Raw genomic sequence first — 12,776 nt, 5'->3', positions numbered from 1 at the left:
GTTGATGTATGTTGTTTAAGTCAGCACTCTTGCAAATTGATTTGCAAATCAATTGGGACACAGAAACGTTTTCCTTTTGAAATTCCTTCCCCTTCCCCCATTACTTGTCGTCTTCCATCTGGCTGTCACCAGTAACAACACCCATTCATTTAGGATTTCAACACAAACCACTACACTTGTCTCTCGTACAGCCTTGCACAGCCTTGGACAGAACATGGGCAGCTACTTTATGAAGACATCTCTCCCTAACATGTATTCTGATGCTTTGTTGTGATACCCAATGATGGTTCACAGATGACAAGATGGGCATCTTTCTTCAGAGTAGTTTGAAACTCAATTTCTATTTTCCCTTTTAGATGAGTAAAGGTGTAATATTTAGATTCTTCTGGCAAGAAAACCAACAAAGACCAGTAAAAATGCACCTCTTTTGAACCTGACCACTAAAAAACTCAGAAACAATAGATGCTGATGATTTACTTGAGAAATCAAGTTATGGTGCTGATAAACCTTTAGCTGCTGCAGTCAAGGGAAGAGGAGAAAATGCATATTTAAAATGTAATTGATGTTTTAATTAGGTTCTAAATGAACTAAATCAGCAATTTACGCCACCCCTTTCTTGTTCCAGATATAGAAATATATTTATAAATATAAAAATATTTCAGATACAGAAATCTTGTGCCTGCCATTCCCATTTAACCAACACCATGCCATCCTCCTCCATCTTTAACACACTCAATCTCACAAAACGCAAAACAACAACACAAGCAATGACAATAAAACGTACACATCTCACAGTCCTCCAAAATATCCCATCTCAATAACTCAGATACTTAGTGGGCATAAGTCTTACCTGGTGTGTTGAGGATGCGGGACTTCCTGCAGTGGTAGGACAGTTCCTGCTCACAGTGCTCCGATTGGCTGATGATGGCCGCTAACTGTTCCTCTTCGGAAGCGTAGTCAAAGTGGGCTGAATGTTGATTTCTCTCAGGGGACAAATGCACTCTTGTCAGTTCTGTGTTATTGTGCTGGATCACCATCCATGCCATGTCCTCTGGTGGACAGACAAAAAGAGACAGACAGACAGACAAAATAGAAATAGATAAATGAATATACTAATATATTGCGTGGGTTCATCTATGAAGATGTGTGTCTTTGTGTGTTACCTGTCATGTTACAGTAGATGAGCTGGGGTTTGATTGGTCCACTGCCATCCACATCTATGTGATAATGTCCTGATGTGTTGCCTTTGTGTTTGTACGCCTCACATGACTTTTCATATCTCGCTGTGAAAGAAAGAGCAATAAAAGCACAACAATAATACATCTTCGCGCAATCACTTTTGTGAGGAAACACTGCCCCTATCAACTCCTAAAAGAAAAGTTCAAGACTACTACACTTCCATCTGCTTTGCTGGCTCCATTTCAGACAGAGCTACTTATGATAAAGAAATGGATAATTTATTGCAAATGGTTATAAAGTTAGAAACTTGAGGGAGCTCTCAAAGAAGCAGCAATAAGGAGTCTGCTTGGGGAACTACCCATGAAGATAACTATACCAGAGCTGCAATGACATATGGAGAAGTTGGAGTGGCGGAAGGAGTTGCAACAGCAATCAGTGTTGGCATCAGAGAATCAGCAGAGTGATAGTGAAAGCTGAGAGGTTATAAAACACGTGTCAGCTGGTAGCTGACTGGATGAGTCACCAATAAGGCAATGGTATTGTGACAGCTAGGTGGGACTTCAGTCCTTGGCCTAAAAAAACACTATGCTTTACATGTGTCAAAGATGTCCGAATCATAATGGTAATTCTGTCTTGTCCCTCTGAAATAGTTAAGAAAGTGTGGATTCAGTTATAATTCAACACACACACACACACACTAGAATATAGTGCAGAAAAAAAGGGTCAGCGTGTGTTTTTTCTTTTTCTCATGTCAATGAAACCCTTCAGACAGTTCCCTGAAACAGCTCAAGAGGTTTCTACCCGGATATAACAATCAAACACAGAGGTGAGCTGTCTGTGAGTGAGTGAGTGAGAGTGAGAGTGAGAGAAAGAGAGAACCTGAATTTGGCCCTGGCCCAGCCTTGAGCTGATCATACCACCAGAGCGTAAAAAGATTCAATCAAAATTTGGCAGTGTAATCAAAGCCTGAATCTCTTTCATTTCTAATTTGACTCACTCTTTTTACTGTGGGCAGTCTCTATGTTGAAATCCATTTATGTAGAAAGAACAGTCTGCCTTAGGACTCACTCTGCTTTTCTGACATGCTCTTCTGCTCTATAACTATCTCTTGCTCCTATCCTCACCCTGCTTATATTTCTCTCTGTATGACTTCTTCCACTGCTCATTTCGGTTTTTGCTTTCATCTTTCTATCTTCTCTCCTTTCCATTTCCATATCGCCAGGGAGTGAGTTAAATAATGTTGCGGTTTGTCTAACAAGAGACTAACAAGAAGTCTTTCATTGTAGTTCAAATGTTCTGACAGCAATATTTAGAACTGGTTAGAACAACAAAAAAAATACAGTATAGTTGCTTTCAAGACTAAATATAAAAAGGTGTGGGAAGTGTTTCAATCCACACTTTTAAAAGCTATCTCAAAGAAACTTTCAATAAATAAGCCAATATTAGATTTGTACAGAAAAATAGTAATTCATGTTTAAGTGGAGGAAAGCTACAGCACTGTGTCTATTTGCATATAAACGAGAATTAATTTCTCTGTATCTATGTGCATGTGTGTGTCATTACTATTGTTTGCCAATACTGTTGATCTGTAAGTGTTTGAAAACATATTAATGAACGGCCTGTAAACCTCATATACCTCTAAAATCAAAATACTAAACAAGTAGCAACAGCTCTTTCTCCGATTCTGTCCTTGATGCGTGCCGTTTGAAATGGAAGAGCTTTGAAATTGTGGCTTTCATCTACATCAGGATGCCAATGTTCTTTCTTCAGTTGCCTCTCAGTGGAAAAATGTGAGACTATATTTATGTATTAAGTATTATCAATTTGTGTTAAGAAGCAGCATATTTACTTATCCACAAGCTTGTTTAAGCTCATTTTATATTAAAAGCATATTTAATTAGATTTACACAGTATCTGATGAAGGAAAATGCAACAAAAGTGTAACAGAAGTGTTTTGAGATGCTTTAGTCATTGTTTAGATGCTTAGTCACAGAACTGCAGCAGGTAAAAATACTGTCATATCACAAAACTGACCAGTTTAGGAACACCATTTGTTTTCATCTTTAATCAAATCAATCAAATTGATAATTATCAAAACTTGTGTTTATCAAACATGAGTGATTGCTTCCATGTCTTTATTCATTTTTTATGCTTTTTTATACAAAAAAAAAAAGGGTACAACAGAATGTGGAATTCATAAAGACACATACAGTTTCATCAGTTTCCAAATGAAATTGCTTTATCCTCTGTTTGAGAAACAGAAAATACTGCAACATTTTTTAAAGTGGTTGTCTGTCTGTGACCAAGCTATACAGTTTGAGGGACGGGTGTTGAACCTCTGCCTTATCACATTAGACTGGGCTAGAGTTGCGCACACATACATACATGTATCACACAAATATGCAAACACATGTCAAATTAACAAATCAAATAATATAGTGTGCCAAGCTTTTAAGACTTTCAAATTAAATGAAAATCTAATTTACTCAGTATAATAAAGTACCAACAATCTGTCTAGTCTATTCCTGATTGAACACGGCTAATTCAAGTTCGGAAACAATGGAGTTGGGAAAAGACACAAAAGTAAATTAAGTGTTAGGGGACATGTGGTCTCACTATTATTAAAGCAGAAGCAATGAGAACATTACTGGATCACTGTATTAATCCTATTTTCTACTAATCAAAGACTTCATTCACAACGTGTTAGACTTTCTCCTATCATTTGATATGAAACATTGCACATAGAGTCAATAGTTTCCAATATTGTGTTTTCCTTTTTAAGTTATCTAAGACACAAAAATATTAAAACCACAAAAACCTTTTTTGCCTTTTCAAATAGTAATAGGGGTGAAATATGTTCAACTGTTTTGTATAAAAAAAACACAATAGCTCATGAAATAAATAGTATTTCACTAACATAAGCCTCTACTACCCAACATAACTTGATGGTGATGATAGGTATTTAAAACATGCTCTTACAGCATAATGCTAACAGATAATAAAGTAATTAAAAAGTATTGACCACATTTCAAAATGTGTATAACTTCCATTCTCATCGTTGTATATTAGGCATCAAGCATTTCAAAGACCTGCAGATGCCCTGTTGCTGGTTGCTTACAGCTGTGGCAGGTGGCTCCTCTGTAGCCGCTGTTGGAGCAGTTACAGTGGAAGGTGCTCCATGACTGAGTGCATCTACCTCCATGTTCACAGTGACTGGGGGAGCACCTGAGAGACAGACAGAGGCACAGACACAGAGAGGGAGAGAGAAACTTAGTGTCTGTTAAAACAAAAATAAGGATTTTGGTATGAAAAGGAACAACAGGCATTCAGCACACCTGTCTGTTCTCATGAGAAGGTGCGTGGGAGGGACCTGAACAAAAGCCTTAAAACAAAAAAAGTTTCAATCTTTTAAATGAAAACTTCACAAGTTTTTATTTCCTTGTCAAGTGGAGGACAGGTGTATGTTCTGAGGGGAAGCTGAAGTTAAAATATATCTTTGATAGTATTGTTAACTAGCATTGTATCAGCCAGAGACAAAACTCTTAAACTCCCACCCAACCCTGTCTACAAAAAAACAAAGAAACCTTTTATTATATATTTACAGTTGTTTTTTTTTGAAGAAAACTTTTTTTGTACACGGAAGACATGGAACCATGTTTTGTTCCTTAATTTCCCATCTACTGAGTTGCTCCTAAAATGTAGACAGGACATTTTTCTCAACAGGCTCTGATCAAACTTTTTTGTATTTGTGGTTGAAGTGGTGCTATTAGAGGTGAGGGGAGGTCATTTGCTGTTGAAGGCCTATAACATTAAGAAGCCAGCTGCAAAACAGTTCCAAGTGCAATTTAATTAACTCTAGTTGAGCAGCTAATTCCAATAAGGAGGTATCTCATTTAGAGTGAACAATAATTTATCACATGGTGCACAAAAGAAAAATAGTGAAGAGTCCTTGGCGAACAGACCTCATCGTGACATAGTATATTAAAACCAGATACACCCGAGGGTCCCCCATTTGGACGCAGAGTACATCAAAACTTAGAGAGTTTTGTGTTAAAAGTAACTGGCAGAGAACCCACGAAGAACGAATATAGTGATGTTATAGTTCTGCAGAAACCTCAGCGTCCTGGGAACAACATGAACTAGGTCACTTCTACATGAGACAAACACATCTCCCATCAGCCAAGCAAACAAATAACAAAATATCATAAATCATACTCGATATGACTGGGACAGACCGGAGAAAAAGGCTGCTACACTCCGTTAGCAACGTGCTACCTACGAACATGCAGCATGAAAAAGCACGAGCGCCTGACGGAGATTACGGACATAGTTTCCATTTCTCTCCCCGGTAAACCATCGCAGAGATATTCAGCTTCGAACACAAAAAGTCACACAGCTTTCATCGAATATTGTACTTACTTTTGGTCGAATCTCAGCGAAAAAATGGAATATCTCCGTACTTCCAACGCATGTTTGTCCAGCTGCTGGTGCTCCGTGTGAATCCGTTCGATTCGTGTCTCTCCGACACTCCTCGGATTCTTGGGAGGGTTGGAAGCTCAGCAAATCAGATTTCAGAGCTGGACCTTTTTGAACTTTATTGGCTAATAGTGCTGTCAATCATCTAGCTTTCAATTCCAGGCAATTCTATTGACTCCTACGGTTCGAAGGATGTCTCAATGGTGAAAATCGGAGAAGGGGGGGCTGAGATACAGCCCTGAACAGAGAGTCTGAAGCAGGATTTGACCTTAAACTAAATAACTAAAAAGGGCATAGAAAGAGCTTAAAACACTCAAAAAAGGTCCAATCTTCGGTCTATTGATTCAATGAACATCATGAGTGATACATAGAAGTGATATAGAGTGTTTTTGAATTTTAAAAATACTTTTTTATTCAAATATTGGAGTATTTGATCAGTTTTCTACTTTGAAATGCTCTATATTTCATAAATGTTTCACTGTATCTATGTATAGCTGTGTATATAGAGCCTATATCAGTTGTTCTAAGAGCCCAGCATATTAAAAGTCTTGGATACCCATACTTTCCAAAAAACAATACCCTAAAAGTGCTGTTTTTCAAGATCGAGCTTTTGAGTTTTCCAAGTTCTGCTGTGTTCCATCCTTATCTTATGTGAACCAGTAACATGTATTCTGATAGTTCCATGATTTTTCTCATCTCAAAAATATATAAAAACATTTTTTTATTTTTTTTATTTTTTTATTTTTTTTTATACAATTAATTAGGTATTTCTTATCTTTATTCGAGCTGAGGCCTGCAAATAGGCCTCGTTTTTAAATTAAAGGGGGTAGTGATACCGAGGTTGGTTCAGGAATATTCCCTCCTGGATAGTGGGGGTGGTGATGAAGGGAGCTGCTGCTGATCCGATGTTGGGATGTGGAGCAGGACCGGGCACTGGATATGATGAAGACTTGAGGTGAATGAGGAAATCAGAAATGACAACTGACAGCACCTGAGGGGAGAACAGTTTAGAAATTCGATCACAACCTCCATGAGGATGTGTTGGTTGAGTTCAGGAGTTCTTCAAAGTGCTCTTTCCACTGCTTGACAATATCCCCAGTTCCGGGACTGCAGTTCTCCCCCCCTGCTGAGCACAGCCTGAGCACAGCCTGAGCCAAGCCCTGCTTTCCCTTTCTGAATCGGTTTGCCAAAACTTCCTTGAGGCCAAATTAAAGTCCTTCACTATTGTCTCCCCGAACTCCTCCACACCCGTTTTTGTTTTGCCTTGGCAACCGCTGCAGCTGCAGCTCTTCTGGCCAACCGGTACCTGTCTGCTATTTCCCGTGGACTAGCCAAGCCCGAAAGGCCTCTTTATTCAGCTTGATGGCCTCCTTCTTAGGTTTCTGCCACAACAGGCACAGATGACTTTCCGACCACAACACCTAGCAGCCGTTTCCACAATGGATGCTTTGAACATGGCCCACTCGGCTTCTATGTGCCGGTCTCCCCCGTGATGCATGTTTTTTACAATTTTGGTTTACCTGTCCAGAAGACTACCCCGCCATTTGATCCAAGTCACCACCAGGTGGTGATCAATTGTCAGCTCTGCTCCTTTCTTCACTGAAGATTCCAAGACATACGGCCCAAGATCTGATGATATCACCACAATGTCAATTTGGCCGAGAGTGTTCTCTAGACCAAATATTAGCCGTAGACCACCCTACGCTCAAACATGGTGTTTGTTATGGCCAATATATGACTAATGCAAAAGTCAAAGAACAAAACACCACCTGGGTTCAGATCGGGCAAGCTGTTCCTCCCAATCACCCCCTCCAGATTTCTCCATCGTTACCCACATGAGCATTTAAGTCCCCCAGTATAACTACAATCCCCAATCGGCGCCCTTTCCAGAACGCCACCCAGAGACTCCAAGAAGGCCGGGTACTTACTTACTTACGGGTGCATAAGTACAATCATCAAAGGCAACCCTCTCTGTCCCCTGAGAAAACTCCAACACAGAGGCGCTCGTAAATATTCAACACTTACGAGCCATATTAACCATATTAACGCAAATCCTATCCCCAAGCATTACCTTAAAAAGCGAAGTTAGGTGTCCGAAAGAATAAAGCAAGAGAGGCTCAGAGCATTCTGGAATTAGGAAGCATGGATGGTGCAAAGTGGAATGGGAGAGAGGGTGAGGAGGAAGAGGTGAGACAGAGGGCTGAAGAGGGCTGAAGGAAGGAAAGATTAAGTGTGCAGCAGTAAGATGGAGGCAGTGACTTGATATCAACTGTATTGGGACAGTGAACCTGAGGAAATGAGGTCAGGTAACTATAGCGACACTGAAAGAAAGGCTGTGATCACACTGCAGAGTTAAAAAAATGATGCTGGTTAAAATCATGACAGTCAACAACAAAGGACACACTACTTTCTTACTGTGATTTTGATAAACAAGAGGTGCGATCACTAAACTTTGTTTGAATGGCCAATCAATTTATTTCTTCCACTTTCTGCCCAATCCTGAATTATGGTTACTGTCTTGTTCTCTAATTGAATTGAATTTTCTTGTTTCCATCCAGATTGTTTATAGGTTGATTGTTACAGCGGTTCATTCAAAGCTAAAACTAAACACAACGGATGATGATTTCTTTTTTTGTTAAAGCATCACATTTCTTCAACATTCACTTTCATTTTAAGATCGTCATCAACATTTTGATTAAACTAATACCTAATTTCCTCTGAAAAATAATTGGAAGTCAAGCAACTCAAATGAATAACACTATTTACCATCCGGCAACTTCTTCTACTCTGCCAGAGTGAATGGCCAGAGAAAATACTTTATCTCCGTGTAAGAGCAGACAAGACACAATGTCTGTGCAGGAATGCACCCATTATGTTGGATTTTTTTAACATCCACTTCGTCCCTAGTCCAACTGCACTTGGTAAAAGTTGGAAAAATTAAACTTGTATTACTAGAACCATTTGTGTTCGCAGTAGGCAACTCTACTGTGAACACAAATCTGTAAGGGGGAAGGGGGAATCTATACTTTATGCTTTCAGCCTGCTCTGCACCTGGTCCTGGATATGCTGCCACATCTCACACACACACACACACACACACACACACACACACAAGAGTTTGGGAATGACACAGGAGCGTGAAGGATAAGATGTGTGTGTATGTGCGAGTCTCTGGTCACAGTGAGCTATAGACAAGTCATAAAGTCAATGACTGACAGACAGACAAAACAAGAAGACTGGACTTCTTGGTGACCTGTGTTTCTATTTTGTGTGTGTTTTGACAAGGTGTGTTATTAAGTTGTCAGGAACCTGACAGAAGCAAAGAGGTCAGAATTACTGCCTTCTGACAGCTTCATCGATCTTGCTTCAAAACACATCCTCATACAGTGAGGAGAGAGGTCGGCAGGAGGGAGTACTAAGTTCAGCGATTTCAAAGCCTTGGATAGCAAGTGTGTCCTAAAGGTGTCAGTATACAAACAAAGTGCTTGTTCAAACAATGTCTGACGCACCCTCCCTCAACACTTTTCACATGTCAGATTTTGGAGCTGTGTCCAACAATTTTATACTTTTCCAAAAATGTAAAATCCGAAAAAGAAACTGCTCTCGTTTTTTTCATTCGCTACACAATTTCCGTTACTTTTAGTATTTACAGCCGAGTGCAACACCATGAATGGCATCGGCGAGAGAATGTCCAAAAATATGCGCCGTTATCTCCACTAGCATGATTCATTGATTCATTGTGTCAGACCCCTTGCCCTGCCTTTGAACGAGGCCATTTGGAATAAACCTAATTGAAAAAAACTTGTCTTGCTTGATCAATACTTTTGACCTGGCAACCTCACTGCTACTAAAATACTCTAGTTTCCTAAGAAATAGTCTGACACATAGTCTCCCGCAGAACCACACATTGTGGTCCTTACAATGTTGTTTAAAACAAGATGTTTCATCTTGTTTTAAACAAACAAGATGAAACATGTTAAGACAGCTTTAGAGGTGCTGGTTTGTAAAATGTTTCGCTCATGAAGGCAGTTAGTTGTAGCCAGTGTATTAAGTGGCCAAGAATGGTAGTTTAGGAAAAAGAAAATGTCTACTGGTGCTCCCTTTTAAATCCCTGATTTCTTTTGTGCCTTAGGGAGGGATTTTTCAACATGATCTTTTTCATTCCGTGTTCTAAACAAGTCTTTTAGCCACCATAGAGAGATGGTTCAGATTTGGAAACTTACACAAGTTTGTGTGTAAGGAGGAGTGTGGATGATAAGAAATATACTCCTCCAGAGCTTTTCCTTGAGTCAAAAGCCCTCAGTAAGCAGGCTGTCAGATGGTTTGCATCTCCTTAATTGTAATGTAAGGTGGCACCCATTAAAAACTATATTTTGTATTCACCTTTCATTTGCCTCACATATGTGAATGTGTAGTTTTATTTCTACCTACGCATCTATCTAACATTGAGAATTGTTAAGAACTTGCTGAACAGAAAAATACACCCATTACAAAGCTTATATAAATACATCTATATTACATTAATGTGTTTAAAAAAGATACAAATATGCCTGCAAATGCAGTAAACTCTGAAATGAGAGACTGCTGCAACGCTCTCTTAGTCAGCAGCAAGAGAGCTGTCCAAGGTACTACCTTCTGTCCACACTGACAGCCACTGGGACAGTCCAACCAGTGAACGCCATTTATAATCCTTTATGTCGTATTGGTGGTTTGAATAAACACTGCACTAGTTTTGTTCTGGTTGCTGAGTCTTTAATACGACTCCCCAGTTTGCTCCCTAGTATGTCTGTACTTCTCAAACTGCTCAGTTAAAGAATAGGGCTGGCAATATTCTATATTTTTGTTATTATCAACACAACGCTTAAAAAAACCCCAAAGTCAACAGTGCATTCGTCTGCCTAGATCTCAGCCCATTTGTTACAACTGAAAATGGAAATCTTAATGAATTCATACAGAATATATATATATATATATATATATATATATATATATATATATATATATATATATATATATATATATATATAAACTGAAAATTAACTACATTGGCCAAGTTTATTGTGACATAGGAGTTAAATGGAGTTATATGGTGCAGAAAAATAAGCTATCTCAGGCTTTGGATACATAGACAATACTTGTTAGTAGGATCAATGAATTGTTGGTTTTGTTTTCTAACAGATATAGTGTGCTTTAAATTATTATTTCCTTGTCTAGATGTGTATTGTTGAGTCATAGATTGCCAAGTCTAGTTAAGAAGCCTTGTTGACTGTAGTGTTTTTTGTGTTAAGAATGTCTATAATTCCCTGCTTCTATATATACTTGCGTTCTCAAATTACTTTAAAGAAGACAGCAACTAATAAAATACAAATTCCATCTGTGTATCTAATTGAGCATGGTAAAGGAGAGACTGGCTCTGTGCAACACACTTATAATAGGATTTTTTTAGAAGTGTGCATAGGTTTGCAGTCCAAACTAGCGAAAAAATGCAATTAAATCACAAACTGAGTGCTTATTATTATCACTGTTTTCACAAATCCCAAATTGACTGTGGAAACCACTTCGAATCAAATCAACACACAAACCAGAGGAACATCATAAGAAAAGGTAATGATGGCAGTCAGCCCAACGAGCGTGCATGCGCACGCACGCACGCACGCACGCACACACACACACACACACACACACACACACACACACACACACACACAGTGCATGTAAACAGCAGTAAACAAAATTCAGATGGTGAGACTAACCTGTCAATGATGCCACACATATCAATCTGCAAGTGGCTGTAGTTTCCCAGGAGCCTTTGTTGCACCTTGATGAGGTCAACAGCTTGGTTATCCACAGTTAAGAAACGCATACAGCCCTGAAACACTTTGAAGGGGTTCTTACACTCCTGACTGCTCTCCTGAACAGGGCATCCTAGGGAGGGAACACATGACACACAATCAATGTTTGGTCTGCAGCTTTGTATTTTGTTTGTATGCCGTTTTCTTGGTAGGACCATCCATAAGCATGGAATTAAATCAATTTTACTTTAAAAACAACAAGTTTCAGTATACGTCTAACTTCATCACTTCGTGTGGGAAGTTACGGATGCCAGCTTCGTTACAAGGTTTAAACTTCACTGTAATATTCTACAGTGGGTATAAAGTAGTTAAAATTAGCTCCACCTTTAACAGCTGCAACATCAAAGTGATGTACACAATACTGCAGCAATCATTATAATCCAATATTACAATATACATTATTCTTAAATAGACCATTCTGCATAATGGATACTTTTATTTTACACTTTTTTACTTTGACTTATGTCATGTGTGTAGTGGGTTGATGTTTACATCTACAGCATATGCTTTTATTTGTGTGTGCAAGTATGTGTGTGGAGAAATGAGGGATAGTAAATACACGCACTGCAGAGACAGGGTGGGGGGGGGTTAAACCTATTAAGCCCTAAGCCTATTTGTAGGCTTCTCCTCGATTATTGCATACCCATAGTAAAGAGAGTGTTTCTCGTCTAAATATAAGGTGTATTTTAATAGTTTTGATATTTTAGAAAGCTGACACTTGTGAGATTTGTTCAGATTTGTAAATATCAGTATATATGTTACTGGTTAAGAGTACATTAAGATGGAACACAGCACAAATTGAAATTCTTTATCTCCGATTATAAATTAATCCAATTTTGATAAGATATCTTTTTTTTAATGTTGTAGTTGAAAGCTCAAACCTCTCCCAGATCATAGCCCAATAGGTTGAGAGTCTCTCTGCACAATTTGTTCTTTGATAAAGTGAAGAATTCAAGAGCTAGAGAGGTTTGAGTGCAGAAATTTCAGCCGAGGTCAACCAAAATGTAATTTTGTTCCAGCTGTTCCATTGTAATTTTATATCGTATATAATTATATATTTCACTTATTTTATGACTAATAGTGTTCAATCTATCATATGCAGCAGTTTGGCATCATTTAGAGAGCCTGGATCCTCTCTGAGCCTGTTTATGTCTGTCATCCATGGGATTTTCTTGTCTGGCTTCCAGTCCAGGTCTCCTAGCTCAGCCTATGGTTGGTCGATTTCAGTCAATGGACCCACCTTAGAAGCGTCTGAGTCCACAGAATCTA

At 38.8% G+C, this 12,776-nt stretch overlaps 1 protein-coding gene across 3 annotated transcripts in view; it reads right to left on the bottom strand.

Annotated features, from left to right (window-relative positions):
- Positions 1-12,776, bottom strand: part of LOC137870446 (contactin-associated protein-like 4) — a 122,340-nt gene that overhangs the window by 30,726 nt on the left and 78,838 nt on the right. For all 3 annotated transcript variants that reach the window (XM_068707733.1, XM_068707735.1, XM_068707736.1), the window contains exons 10-13: positions 11,409-11,580; positions 4,298-4,404; positions 1,164-1,283; positions 851-1,051 (exon numbers count right to left, since the gene is read on the bottom strand). In XM_068707733.1, coding sequence (XP_068563834.1) covers positions 851-1,051; positions 1,164-1,283; positions 4,298-4,404; positions 11,409-11,580 — 600 coding nt within the window. The remainder of the gene's footprint in view (positions 1-850; positions 1,052-1,163; positions 1,284-4,297; positions 4,405-11,408; positions 11,581-12,776) is intronic.

Source organism: Cebidichthys violaceus, unplaced genomic scaffold, assembly GCF_023349555.1.
Source record: "Cebidichthys violaceus isolate CVI_PGR_0920_01 unplaced genomic scaffold, fCebVio1.0.p SCAF_13, whole genome shotgun sequence".
Classification (NCBI taxonomy): domain Eukaryota; kingdom Metazoa; phylum Chordata; class Actinopteri; order Perciformes; family Stichaeidae; genus Cebidichthys; species Cebidichthys violaceus.
The sequence above is the reverse complement of the archived record's forward strand: the minus strand, read 5'-3'. Positions and strand labels throughout refer to the sequence as shown.